This window comes from Schistocerca cancellata, chromosome 9 (assembly GCF_023864275.1).
Source record: "Schistocerca cancellata isolate TAMUIC-IGC-003103 chromosome 9, iqSchCanc2.1, whole genome shotgun sequence".
In the NCBI taxonomy this organism is placed as follows: domain Eukaryota; kingdom Metazoa; phylum Arthropoda; class Insecta; order Orthoptera; family Acrididae; genus Schistocerca; species Schistocerca cancellata.
This window is the reverse complement of record NC_064634.1, coordinates 312,664,596-312,679,494: the sequence shown is the minus strand read 5'-3', so window position 1 is coordinate 312,679,494 and position 14,899 is coordinate 312,664,596. Positions and strand designations below refer to the sequence as shown.

Genomic DNA, 14,899 nt, shown 5'->3' with positions numbered 1-14,899 from the left:
AGCAAGCTAGTTTTACTGTCCTTGGCATTGAATGTAGTCACTGACAACACATTGTCGTCAACCTGGCCGGCAACTGTGGCCGAGCGGTTCTAGGCGCATCAGCACGGAACCGCGCTGCTGCTAAGGTTGCAGGTTCGAATCCTGCCTCGGGCATGGATGTGTGTGATGTCCTTAGGTTAGTTAGGTTTAAGTAGTTCTAAGTCTAGGGGACTGATGCCCTCAGATATTAAATCAAATAGTGCTTAGAGCCATCTGAGCCATTCTGAATCTGAAAGCCAAACAAACTAAACGAATCGAGGCCAAATACCTTCTCACAATCGCGTGATTGTAGACAATGAAAGTCACAGTTCGCGTACGCCAACGATATATGTCAGGCAAAGTACATTTTCCGAGAACGGGAATGTCTCGTCCATTATAAGCCGTCAGGTGCATGCTAGTTTTAGACAGGCATGGGAGCCTAACAGTTCATATGTGTCACGATTCGGCAATGTAACAGAGGCACCAATGTCCAACTGAAATCTCACACGTTAAGCGCTAAGATGCAACTGAACTGGCGTAGCCCTGAAGAAACTGTTTGCTTCCTAGATTTGCTAATGCCTACAGCAGGCTTTGATTACACTGCATTGATGACGTGGGCCACCATTCGGGCTCGGTGCCGCAGATGTCGTGTTGCCGTCCTGGAATGGAAGTTGGTCGCATGTGATTGGCTGACTGCTTCTCACAGCCTTCTCTTCCCTGTCGTTCCCGACTGGCGTGCGGCGCTTGACTTTACGCCATACCACATATCCCACAAGATTTTTATGAGTGGGCAGAATTCTTGTTTGTTTCATTGCAAACCTACAGATTGCACGTGACCTTTAGTGGCATAGGTGTAACACTGCGCTTGTCTGAACGGACACACTTGGCGTTTTTGGTGTGAACAGCACTGAGGGCATGACTTAATTCTGCTTACTGATGTAGCCACCTATTTAGAGAACTGTTTACATGGCGTGTGCTGTTACTGCCTACTGCTCCGGTCGTGAGCGAGGGACGACTCAACCAGACAAAACGGAAGCTGCTCAAATTTATCGGCTGCTATGGCAAATGAGTCATACTGCTTGAACCGTGCATTTACTTTCAGAATCTTTTCTTAAAGAATTTACTTTATTTACTAGCGATTCATCAAGAACATTAACACATTTAATCACACACCACAGCGTGGAAGTAGTTGCCAGGGAGTAACTGATGAAAATGAAATTACCTTTAACAAATGGGAATTTTATTTATATAAGCCTTTTCACAACAGATTTAAAATTTATAAGCAGAAAGCACCCTCGAAATATCAAGTTACAATTTTATTTAGGGGCAGAAAGAACAATAGTGACAGTATGAGCCTACGTGCTGAGAAGCTTGCCGCTCCCTTTCAACATGGCCGTAACCACGACCGCTCACAACAACCTCTGAATGACTACACTGGTGCAAATCTGCAACACACCAGATTACTCTAAACTAAAGATTTTAACAACTCACAGCAACACATTAACTATGCACCCCGTAAGAGGGATGGAAATGGTACAAACACTCACACTAAGAAATTATTTGCCACAGAAAGTGCAATTTGTTTTTAAAAGGACTCTTACGGTGGAAGGGTGGCAACTTTATAAAAATGACTATTTAAATTAAACCCATGAAATTCAGACTTACATAAAAAGTACAACATGCTCTACCTTACACATATTATAAATTTCAGGAATTCGGCCTTTACACCTTAATTCTATAAATTCGTTAACACCGAATCCGACAAACATGACAGAAGCAACTATTAACGTACGGCAGACCGACAGACAGACAGACACTAACTGCCTAAAATATGTGGACGAAAGACAGGCGAGCAATCTGGGGACGAGAGACTGACCAGCAAAACAAGTAGAATTTATCAAGTAAATGAAACAACATATCAGTAATCACTTAACTTCTAATAAACGGCGATGTCTGGAGAAGACCTTGCGCAGCACCACCAAAACGCTCTCCCGAACCGTCCGCTGCCAGCCGCTTCAACGGACGCAGGAAGGCGCGCCGATCTCCCGTCTCACGGGGTCGCAACTCGCGCCGGCCAGACCGATGTCGTGGGTTGACTCCTGTTGCTCTCGCGTCGGCCGCGAAGCCACTACTCCTCGCTATACGGCGCGGCCCACTGGCTGCCACGTGGCGACCTCACATACGCCGACGCTCAAGATGGACAAGGCATCTGGTGGCTCAGTGCGCGACCGACCAACCGGCCTTAAAGGTCGATCCGAACGACAGACATCCTGGAACTCCAGACGGCAGACCGACATTGACTAAGCGATCACTCGGTCTGACCCGCCCCTGCAGAGGAAACATGCCCTCAGGCTACCCGACATCGCTGCCCCGGGAAGACACCGACCTACCGATCAATCCAACCGCCAATGTCCATTGCCTGAACAAACTCGAGCAGACTGGCGGCCTAACACATACTAGCACTCCGGACGACAGACAGACACTGACTGCCTCACCTGTGCGGACGAGAGACAGACCCAGACTGACTTGGCTGACCAGCTGACTGGACTCCCTCCGACTCACATACTGACTGGCGAGTTTTTTTTTTTTTCTTTATTGTGATTTCATTCCCCTGCCCCATATGGGTAGGGGAGGCCTGTCAGAGCCACAATTCGCCGCTCTTCAGCCGAGTGACATGACAACTAAAATAAGAATAAAATGTTGCATACATAAGGCGATAAAAAAGGGGAACATAAAACAGAGTAATGGGAGAAAATGGAGGTAAAAATAGACTGACATGAAGACGTTCATAGGGGACAGTTAAAAAAGTCACCAGAAAGTTAAAAAACACTGTTGGCGATTCTTAAAACACAGAGAAGACACTGAATGGACATGCACAGGTTAAAAGTCGGCCACAGTATTAAAAACACTCCAGAACAACACATTTTAAAACCCACTTGGAGCAGACACGACGAAGAATAAAACTAGAAGGTGGGACCTGCCGAGGGAAAGGTCAGAGAGGATGGAAAAGGAGGGGAGAGCTAGGGGCAGCAGGGGAAGCGGCGGGATGAAGAGAGTAGGGGCGTCAGTGGGTTCACGAAGAGGCAGGAGACACGTGGGGCGGGAGAGGAAGAGGGAAGACAGGGCAGGAGGGTGCAGAGACACTGAAAGGGCGCACAAGAGAGGGAGGGGGAGGGGGAGTAGGAGGGGGAAGCCGCTCAAGAGGAGGGAGGGGGAGGAGAGGGAGCCCTAAGGAGGAGGCAGGAAGATGGGGTTAGAGTTGGTAGGAAGGGTAGATGTCAGGGCGAAGCTCATCATCCGGGAGGGGTAGACGGTGGAAGTTGCGTTGGGAAAGGAGATGGAGGGTGTGGAGATGGAGAGAGCGTGGGACACAACGGTAAAGGCGCGGCAACTGGTTGGGGGTGGAGAGGAAGGGAGACACCAGGGGGTGAGGGGGATCAAGGCGGCGGACAATATATAGTGTGCGGATGTGTTCAAGGAAAAGGAGAAGGTGGGGGAAGTGGATGAGGTCGTAGAAGATGCGCGTGGGGGATGGAAGGCGGATGCAGGCGGAGCGCATAGCGTTCGAGGATTTGGAGGGCTTCGTAGAACCGGGGAGGGGCGGAAATCCAAGCTACGCTGGCGTAACTGAGGATGGGGTGGATCAAGGATTTGTAGGTGTGAAGGATGGTGGAAGGATGCAGACCCCACGTCTGGCCGGACAGGAGTTTCAGGAGGCAGAGTCGGTTGTGAGCTTTGTTTTGTATGGTAAGGAGATGGGGAGTCCAGGTGAGGTGGCGGTCGAGTGTGAGGCCAAGGTATTTGAGGGTAGGAGTGAGGTGGATAGGACGACCATAAATAGTGAGGTAGAAATCATGGAGGCGGAAGGAGCGGGTGGTGCGTCCTATGAAGATCGCCTGGGTTTTGGAGGGATTGATACGGAGGAACCACTGGTTGCACCAAGCGGTGAATTGGTCAAGGTGGGTTTGGAGGGTACGTTGGGACCGTTGAAGGGTAGGATAAAGGGCTAGAAAGGCGGTGCCATCAGCAAACTGGAGAAGATCTAACTGGCAAGCTCATAGGGCCCCTTAAATGCACGTGAACAGGCAACCTTTCTTCTTTTCCACCAGAGGGAGACACCAAAGCTGCGGTTACCACAGCGGCGCCACCGCCAGAAACGGAGGCGACTGCTTCACACTACGCGCTGGGGCGCGCTCTTCAAAACAGCAAATTTTTACAACGGCTCACTGCTCTATAATTTGCACTACGTGATGAAATGAGGGACTTGACTATTTCGAAATCTGTTCTCTAAGGTTGACATCAGTTACATTGTACATGATCGCATCACGCAACATAACATCTGAATATAAAGCACCACAAGCACATTTGATTTTGCATTTCCTCGTCATCCCTGTAAATCTGTTACCCACTTGCAATAAGTTTGATCTGACCTTTTCTTGCAACGAAACGATTAGTACGACTGCACTTCCTAATCTTGACAAAAAGTAATGTAATTTCACAATACCTCACACAACATACTGTTGCAACCATTTGAGTCATTCCCTTTCTTTTTCGTTATACCGGCGAAAAGGTGGTATGTCACTAGGAGTTACAGTTGTGTCATGTTGCGCTGAGATAGCTTGGTTTCCTTGTAACTGCTGTACCATGTTTAGAAGGTTTGAAATCTGCTGTAAATGAAACAAACACCTGTGTGAGCTACACTGTATCTACTACTTGGAGCTGAGGCGCCTGAGCAGGGGGTAGGAGAGGTGGATTGCTCATTTTGGAATAGGCAAATGGAATAGACAGCGCAAGAAAGAAAAGTAAGCACACAAGCTAAGAAAATTTCTGCAACATCCACCTGAAAACACTGAATAGGAAAAACCCTGTAAGAGACACCGTAAATACACTCCTCCAAAGAAAAGACTAAGTAAAATTAAGGCGCCAGAAAAACACAGAAGCCCACGACAAAACTGTGCGTTCGAAACGGGAAGAGGGCATCGCTATGTTTTTCTTACACCTCGTCGCCAATCTTGTTGTGTGTGGGAATCCTGCCTACTCAATTCGATAAGCAAACACTCAAAGGACTCGTATTAATGAGTTTTATTACAGTAAGAAATTACAGATACTTGGAAATTACACAGATGTGTCGCAAGCAAAGGGCGACATACGAAATAATCAGTCTCTGCAGTGATTGCTGATCTTTAATTGACAAAAGTCTTTCCTGAACTGCTATCGAAGTGTGTAACGTTGACGATGCTATCCAAGTGGGCCGCCACCATTCTTGCGCGGAACCGCAGCTGTCGTGTTGTCGTCCTGGAATGGAAGTTGGTCGCATGCGATTGGCTGACTTGTTCTCACAGCCTTGTCTTCCCTGTCGTTTCTGAATGGGGTGCCGACGCTTAACTTTACGCCGTAACACATATCCCACGACATTTGTTAAGTCAGTGTATGGGGCACACAGAGGCGTCCATTGCGCGTGATGCGGGAGGGGAAAGTTTGAGCTAGTGAAAGATTCTTGTAGGAGAGGGTAAGCGGCTATGGAAAGCGAGACGGGGTGCATGGCGTTCAAGGATTTGAAAAGAGTGACAGAAGACTGGTTGAGAGGATACCCAGGCTATACTGGACTAGCAGAGGACGGGGCACATGAAGCCTTGATAAATGTGGTGGCTCATGGAGATATGCAATCCTCATAGTTGGCCGTTCGTTGGTTTTTGTAGTTTTAGTGCACTGTAGCCTCACCAATAAATGGTCAGTAGGTGGAAATTTGACGTTAATTTTTGGTCGAAAATTACTCCGAGATAATTTTAGTGTGTTAATTAATTGGACAGTACGGCCATGAACGGTTAGGGAAAGGTCATGAAAAGAAAAGCTGTAAATAGTTCCTGCTGTAATTATTGCCTGGCTTTCGGACAAGTTTGTTTGAGCAGCCACTGGTTGCGCCAATAAAACGTATTGAGGTAGAGATGAAAGTACTGGTGAGATTTCCTTAAGGTTTGGGTCAAGGGCTAGAAAACCAATGTTATCGTCGTAATGCAGCAAATGGGCAGCTGGTGGTGGCCTCATCTTGTCAACAGAGTAAAGTGCAGAGAAGCGGGGAGAGGATGGAGCACTGCGGCACTCCTGTAGTAGACACATGGATTGGTGTTGTTAAATACGTCAAAGGATGGGCGACTGGACAGAAATAAGATCGACCAATTCTATATGTTTTCTACTGGAAATTTAATAGAATGAATTCAGTTTAATATACCTTCTCTGGGTAAGAAAAAAAAAGCAGGATGTGTGTCCGAAATCCCGCCTACGCAATAAGGATGGAGCCGTGGTATTAAGGGTGGTCCATGCTGTTCCAGAGCCGACGTGGAGACCGACAAGCTCTCGCTGGTGGGAGAAGCGCCGCACATCCTGTTCGAGAGCGACTACGATATGCTTGGCAAGTTCATCGAGGTCTTTGTAGTAGGATACGGCAAGTGCAAGTTCGTCTTCGGTAAGCACTGATCGCTTTGGTTCTTGATAGTTGTAAGTGGATGCCTGTACCAGCTAGCGCCGGCTCTAGGAGGGGACGGGGGGGGGAGGGGGTCACCCCAAGGCCGGCAAGTTTCTGGGGGCACAAAATCCTTAAATTGTAATAATACTCCAAAAGAATGAATTAACTAAGACAATGAAACTTTATACATAAATATAAGGCAAAACAGCCAATAATCTCTTCATTCGAGATATACACCAGGTTCGAACTCTTACGGAAATCGGCCTGACGTATCCTATACAGCAATTTTAAACATCGATAGTAGTATCGCTGAGTAACAAATTTTGTAATAAATACGTGAAGAACAAGTAAAATACGCAAAGTAAACGTTTCACTTCTGTTTCGCTGGCTGGTGCCCATATGAGGTTTTAAGAGTACTCACGTTAGAAAGCTGTATGAGTAAGCATGATATGTGAAACTAAGAATAAAAGCGTGAATTACTTTGTGAAAAAGGTTGACTGTGTTACTGAAAAGGCAAGAAGCGAGGATTTTTGGAGGCACGTGAAATTTAATCACGGAGCAGCAAAACCCCAGGGGTGGGCCCCGTAGCAGCGAAACCCATCACACTTCGTCTAAACATCGAGACAGATTGTAGGTGTATCATCTACGCAGTGAGCATTTAGATGCACAGAGCAGAATTTTTTTCTCCAACACACGTTGCCTCCAAAGTGACGTTGCTATGGTGTGGCGTAATGTTTGATCTTAAGTGCTTTGCAAATTTTCTGCGTCACTGTGTCGCTAGTGCAGACATATTCCATTCAAATGTACCGTGGATTTGACATGCGCGTTCCATACATTTCTTAGTAATTGCCATCCGATATCTGGAATGAATGTGATTTGAGGCTTTAAAGAAACCAGTGCAAAGCGTTTCGCTTGTTAGCGACAAGTGCCATAGCCGATATGTCTGTGATGTTTTTGTCATAGGAAAATAACGAATAGGTATCACTACTTTTTTAATGTTTTGTACTGCTTTTAATGGCATTCCCGAATCTCCGTTTTAACAAATTATACTGCGGGCATATTCCGATATGGATTTCTTATACTCCAAAGTGAAAGTGCCCCCAAAAAATCTAATTATGAATGAAACTTACTGTTTTACTTCCTTGCCCTATACGTTCTATCCTCGTTCATCTACTCATACACGCAAACTAAATTTTCAATCGCACATTCACATCCATCACGTTAGAGCAGGTCAGTTACGTATTACGATTAATATAAAATAAATACAACAGTTTGGAAACCTGTGTAATGTGGGGGAAATGACTCTGACTGTCATGTATTAATCTTATCTGCAGATGAATATTGCTAGAAACGTGTAGAGATTCAAGCGCAGACTGGCATCACATTAGCACCCAATGGAATTTGTCTAGCACTTGTCTGTAAACATATATCTGTGCAGTCTTGTAAATAAGCCCTACAACTTTATCTCTTTGTTACACTGCGTCCCGATATTTGGCAACACGTAAAGGTCATGCTTCTAGTATGATTATAAGCAGAGCTTTGTGTTGCTTAACTATGTAATGTAATTTTTCCTGCTTTGCCTTATATCTATTTGCATCGGTAGCAGCAACGATTATTCACTATACCTGGCGAGGTACTGGCAGAAGTGAAGCTGTGAGGACGGGGCGACGTGCTTGGGTAGGTCAGTTGGTGCCGGTACGGTAGCTCAGCGTGTTCGGTCAGAGGGTTAGCTGCCCTCTGTAATAAAAAAAAAAAAACTGAGTTAATGGATCAACGACGAACTGAAACGGGTGTCTTGCGATGTCCGCACCGAGCAGATACAACGAACGAAAATGAACAAAATGAGACTACAAAAAAAAAAAAAAAAAAAAAAGTTGATAGAGCACTTGCCCGCGAAAGGCAAAGATCCCGAGTTCGAGTCTCGGTCCGGCACACGGTTTTAATCTGCCAGGAAGTTTTTACTATACCTGTTGCTGAGAAATTTGTAAAATCAAGGGAAATAAATGCAATACTTTAGTTCCAGTCTTACGAGGGAACGTCACTGTTATGTCCGCACTATAACACAACAAATATTCCGTGATAATCAATTTATTTGACCTTTTGTCACTCAAAACAAAACTTAAGTTCGACTACACAACACTTCGCTGGCTGTGCGCCAAGGAGAAATCAGAGTCACTAGTAGAGAATACAAGTCCAAACCACTGCCAACCAGTCGATACCGACACGTCGCAAGTTTCCAGGCAGGGAGGCCACAGTACGGTTCGGTCGTCGTGAATCCAGCAGCCGGGTAGTGACACAGTCATCGGCGAAGATCGAACTGGTTAAACGGGCTCAGGGAGCTCGCTTAAATCCGCAGGTCCGGCCAATCAGAGTGTTGGTAGATGGCGCCCTTATACGGTTGCTCACTCTGGTGACAAGGGCGGGGCCGCCAAGGTAATCCGTATCGATAGTGGTGTGTACGCCGCCGCTAACCCCGCGACGACGCGTTCACTGGCGCCAGTTGTTGACATCGTGTGCGGCGCCAGCGGTATTCGCCGTGTGCCGCGCGTGTTGTAGCACGCCGCGCCGAGTTGACGGCTGCAGTGCGGCGGCCGATACGACAGTCACCAAATTGAATTCATATTTTAACGAGAAAAAAAACATACATACTTGATACCAGCCCTAGCAACGGATACCGCCCTAATATATGAGCCATGATTCTATGAGTAAGGAGTTGCGATCATCTAGGAGTACAGCTTTCAGACTTTTGCGCCACCGGTTGTATGTCATTCGCTCCTCCTCACTGTAGCCGCCTAATGCCCGAGCGGAAAGTAGGTCCACTGTAGAGTGACAACCATAGGCCGCTTGTTGTTGAAGACTAGGGAAGAGGGGGGGGGGGGGGGGAAGATGGACACATTTTCCCAAGGTATTTTGAAATATTGTTTCAGATCACATGTTATTTTACGTGAAAAATCGTACGTAATTTGAGAACTTATTATCCAACCCCACAGACCTATACGTTCAATATTATTTTAACCATAGTCTTGCACTGACATCATGCGGGCTGAAATGTGATGCCTTTAATTTTTTATACTGTTTTCAATGTCGGTTGATATATTACATTGTATTACACTGCTTCTCGGTCAATCTTCCCGCTTCGTTGACTCAGGTTGCAATCGTCTGCCGCTAGAGGGCAGTGTTGGCGTGTTACATGGTGGTGTGTTACGTAGCTATGTCGGTGCGTGAAAAACATCGTGTTGTAATCGAGTTTCTAACCGCAGAAAATATGCTTCCAATTGAAATCCATAGAAGGATGAAAGCTGTGTACGGTGACGATTGTATCGACATCAGTAATGTGCGACATCTCCAGCAATGCGACGCCCTGGGTTCACTGCCATCGCCGATCCTCTATACAGTCCGCCTCATCTAATTTTCATCTGTTTCGAAAACTTAAAAGATTTCTTCGAGGACTTCACTTTTCCACTGATGAAGCGGTGCACGCACAGGTGAGGTTGTGGCTCCGTCAACAAGTCAAACATTCTATACTGACAGTATCAACAAACCGACATCACGTTGGGAGAAATGTATTCGTCACCAGGGTGAATGCATTCAGACATGAAGAATGAAGAAGCAGATTGTTAATAAGGTTTGTCTTATTTAAAAAGCTTTAAGAGTTTTGAAATAAAAAGTTCAGAGGCGTTACTTTACAGCAGGGGCGGGCAAACGTTGCACGCGGCTCATGAGCGCACAGCGCTGCACGTGTGCTGCTCGCGTGCAATCGTCGACTGGGGCAGTGGCGACAGCCGGCAGGTTGCGGCAGTGTAGTACCAGTCTAAGCTGCGAACGTTGATGCGTAGCGACCACTACGTAGTCAACGTAGTATTTCAAGAACCGGAAAATGCAGAGTGAAACAAGGAAACGGAGAAGTGGAGATTTGCTATCTTTTAAAAAGTACTGAAAGAATCATTTTTTCTTTGTGCAAAAACGAGAAAATTCAAAATGTTTAATATGTGGCAGTATTCTCGCTGGTCAGCGGAAGTTTAGTATTGAAGGCCATTATAACAAATTTCACAAGGACGAGTACAATTTATTGTCGAATTCTGAGCGGATGGGGAAATTGACTGAGCTTAAGAAGAGCGATCTGACGATACTAAATGAATCTGTCTTAGTTGCTGTGGTCACGAGAGATCTGCGACTTCCTTTCGTCATGTCTCTCATGTAACTGATTTAACATTTTATGGAGCACCGGTTTCAATTTTTCAGGACGACAACAATAATAGCCCAGCGGTACGAGCTTAATATAGCGAGAGCTGGAAAACCATTTGCTGAATTAGTAAGAGTCGGTTAAGAGCAAACATCAGTGATGAAAATTTAAGTAACTGCTTGCGTTTGTCTGTATGTAGAAATTTTGTTCCACTCCACCTGTGATAATTAAATAAAACGTATCGTAGGTAATAGGTACTCTTTCAAACCACGATATCTTTCAAGCACTACTACTACTAATCTTATTCCTACATTCAATAAAGCAAGCTGGGAAACAAAACGCATTGCAGAGGAAGGAGCGGACAGAAGGTATGGTGGGGAGGGGAGATAAGCAGGTGGCCAGCTTGCCCCTGTGTGCACGCAGAACACCTGTTAACTGCACGCGTGCAAGTGCACCGCACACGTGCAGAATTCCTGCCCGCCCCTGCTTTACAGCATACCCTTGCATGTACACGCGGTGGTCATAAAAAGCCTGAAATGCTTGTAAGAGTGTTAAGCGTAGTTTATGCTGAGAAATAGTCGTTAAGAAAAAATTCGATACGGTGCGCCATTTCGGAGTTAATTGGCGTTGAAGTTAGCCAGTCAGGATATTGCACGCGAATATTCAAGCGGCCAGCCAGATTCTATTAGTGTCGGTTGTTCTGATAGCGTAGATGACATGCGCAAGGTACTGCTCAGCCTTTGGCTCGTGTTCCACCTTTGCTACCGCTCCACGTCCAGTTTCTGTATCGGTCTTTTGTTCTGTCTTAGGAAACCAAACAAGGAACGGGTTTCGCGACACCGTCTCTGGCGGGCCGCTTGAATCTGCACGCGTGACGGCCTGATCGGTTAACTTCAGTGCTAATCAACTTAGAAACAGCGTACCGTGTAGATTTTTTTCTTAACCGTTATTTTGCAACACGAACTGCCCTGCAGCACCTTTTCGAGCTCTCCAGATTGTTCCTGACCACTCAGTACAAGCCACAAAATCGAAATGGATAAACTTCAGCAACTTTAGAATTATTAACAAATGAAGTTAACGATTTCCGTTTTATAATTCAATCGTGCCAAACACGTTGAAGCATCTGCTGCAAATGTACTTCACTTTAACAGCGTCACCTATAAAACCCAAACAGAAAATAGAGCATAACAACGATGTTAATAATTCAGTAGCGCTATCCCACTTCTTTAATGACACAGTCGTCTGTTTCATTCATTTACACTGCATTTGCGAGTTACAACACAAACATGTTCAGAGCAAAGAAATCTCTGGCACCAGCTACAGGACCGAGCGGGGTGGCGCAGTGGTTAGACACTGGACTCGCATTCGGGAGGACGACGGTTCAATCCCGCGTCCGGCCATCCTGATTTAGGTTTTCCGTGATTTCCCTAAATCGCTCCAGGCAAATGCCGGGATGGTTCCTCTGAAAGGGCACGGCCGACTTCCTTCCCAATCCTTCCCTAATCCGATGAGACCGATGACCACGCTGTCTGGTCTCCTTCCCCAAACCAACCAACCAACCATCTTGTTACCAGCTACAGGCTAGAAAACACGCACTTTGACATAATTAAAAAAAGCATATTACCGGTGTCAAAATACAATGGTCAAAATAAATGTTGAATATTGCCGAAACTTTAATACTGAATGTTGTGAACCAGAAATATATTATGATACCAAATATCAGTTTGTTTGTAATGTCATTCTTCCAGAAATAGTCCATGTTTCCATGGTGAGGGGGCAGCATGTGCAGTCTGTGGCAACCGTGTCACCTGTAAACATTGCAGCACTTGTGCTGTGTGTCATTTCGAGAGTTCTGTTGAAATAGGATGGTTCTGAGAACAATAACGTACGATCAGAGACTCCGTATACTGATTGTAATAGGAGCATGGAATGTCACTGTGAATCAGCGGAACAATGGAACAAGTTTCTAGCGACAGAATCAGTTGAGGATCACACAGAAGTGGCCACGGAAGAAAAAGACTAGGTGTACAGGACCGATATCTGCGTATGACAGCAAGTAGATGCCTTCAACACAATGCGATACGTCTCCAAACAGCTGCAGGAGTGCAGGTGTCAACACAAACGATGGGAAAAGGCTCCAGAAGCAGGGATTACGTGCCAGAAGGTCTCTCAAGGCTTCACCTCTACATAGGGTTCGGAAAGCGGCTCGTGTCGCATGGGCACGAAACCATTCTTTGTGGACTAGACAGCAGTGGGACACAGCGCTCTTTCCTGATGAGACCCAAGTAAGTTCAAATGGTTCAAATGGCTCTGAGCACTGTGGGACTTAACATCTATGGTCATCAGTCCCCTAGAACTTAGAACTGCTTAAACCTAACTAACCTAAGGACATCACACAACACCCAGCCATCACGAGGCAGAGAAAATCCCTGACCCCGCCGGGAATCGAACCCGGGAACCCGGGCGCGGGAAGCGAGAACGCTACCGCACGATCACGAGCAGCGGGCCCCAAGTAAGTCTCCATCCTCACACTACTGATACTCATGTGTGAGAGCAACGAGGACAAGCTGTACACCCTAACTGCTTCATAGACCGGCACCCTTATCAAGGCGGTACAGTCGTGTTTTGGTGTGGAATCACGTATGGCCGCAGCATTCCCCTTGTGTCAATATGTGTGTGTGAAGTATCGGGACGACATCCTTGCACCCGTTGTGGCTCCATGGTGTGAACATATTGGAGCGGGATTCACGCTGATGCACGTCCCCATCGTCAGAATATTGTAGACATCTCCCTAGTGGAGCTCAGAATCAGTAGGACGCAACCGTCTCCATATCCTGCAGGTCGTAGATGCATTAAGATTGCATCGACGCAAATGTAAACCGAGCTGTTTACAATAGTTCTGCCCCACCAGACCTCAAGTGCCTCATAGAGGCCGTTGTGGATGAACCGGGCAATATCGACAGGATTATCTGGACAATTTGCTAAAGCGAATGCCTAGCCGCGTTCAAAAATACCTCCAGTTGCGAGGAAGACCAGTTGGTTCATGACCAATGTATCACACAAGGTGACGGAAGAAAATGTCGTGATTGCGCTGGAACCTTTTGTGAGGTTTTTCTTTTTTGGTTTTGTTTGTATCTGTCAGATGTAAATGTGTTTATTTTCGTTATTTTTGTTTTCTTAGTTGACTAGAACGACAGACAAAATCAGTTTGGTTACCTGTCGTGTCAAGTATTGACAATAAAGCCATATGCAACATTTATTTTGACCACTGTAGTATGGCACAAAACTCTTACTCGTTCCGTTGTACAGTACTTCGCCTTCGGGCGGCCGCAGAGGGGTGGAGCGCGTCTCAAATCTCATTAAAATATAAATTTAAGTTGGTGATATTTTCCTGTGAGTGCAGAACGCAAACGAGCAACGTTACGTTGAAGTGATGTCACAATTTCCGTTTGATGTTGGCGGCATCCGCAGTACGCTATGCTCACGCCACAGGTATCCCCGCTATATGTATTCAGACTCGCTGAGAATACTTTACGCTGGTTCGCTGCACCCCCGGCCGCTCGTGCACTCAGGTGTTTGCTGTTGGCAGGTAACGTGACGGCGCAGCTGCGGCTGGAGTCAGAGCGCGTGCAGAGGGAGTGCCACGTGCACTGGAGACCGCAGCGCTTTGCGCTGGAGGTCCTCAGCCTGGGCTCCGCGCAGCTCAACTTCGGCGACCCCCTCATGATCGGCGCACTCAGTCTGGGTACGTTCGTACACTCTCAATTATCCAGCCATCCTCGCACAACGCAACGTAACTGTACTTCACAATGACATTGCCGCGAGCTGTGGCCCACGCAGTGAGACGTAGTGGTTAGCAATGGCGGACGGCGTAATGCGGGTCGCCATTTCAGACCCGATTACCAGCAGCTAAATAGTATTCATCGTTTCTGGAATTCTCTTGACATTTCTTATATTTGTAAAGTTTCTATGTTCTGAAATATTCGAAGTTTGTATAAATACCAGCATTCTGGAATGTTCGGTGTTCGCATGAAGAGCTGCATTCTCCATCCAGGAGCTCAGTTCTGTTGTGGCAGAGTTTCGTGTCAGTAATAAACGTGCATTCAGTCCTAAGTGTCGTTCTCCACTGACGACCCTGCCTTCGGATTCTGACTTGCTTGTAGTTTCGGCGTAGCACTGTTTGGTGGAGACGCCAAGTACTTCAAAACATCAACGTTACTATCTACATTCCAGTT

The 14,899-nt window shown here is 46.4% G+C and overlaps 1 protein-coding gene across 1 annotated transcript in view; it reads left to right on the top strand.

The window, feature by feature from the left end:
- LOC126101379 (uncharacterized) overlaps positions 1–14,899 on the top strand; it is a 98,368-nt gene that overhangs the window by 68,717 nt on the left and 14,752 nt on the right. The window contains exons 5-6 of the mRNA XM_049912045.1: positions 6,348–6,481; positions 14,254–14,409. Coding sequence (XP_049768002.1) covers positions 6,348–6,481; positions 14,254–14,409 — 290 coding nt within the window. The remainder of the gene's footprint in view (positions 1–6,347; positions 6,482–14,253; positions 14,410–14,899) is intronic.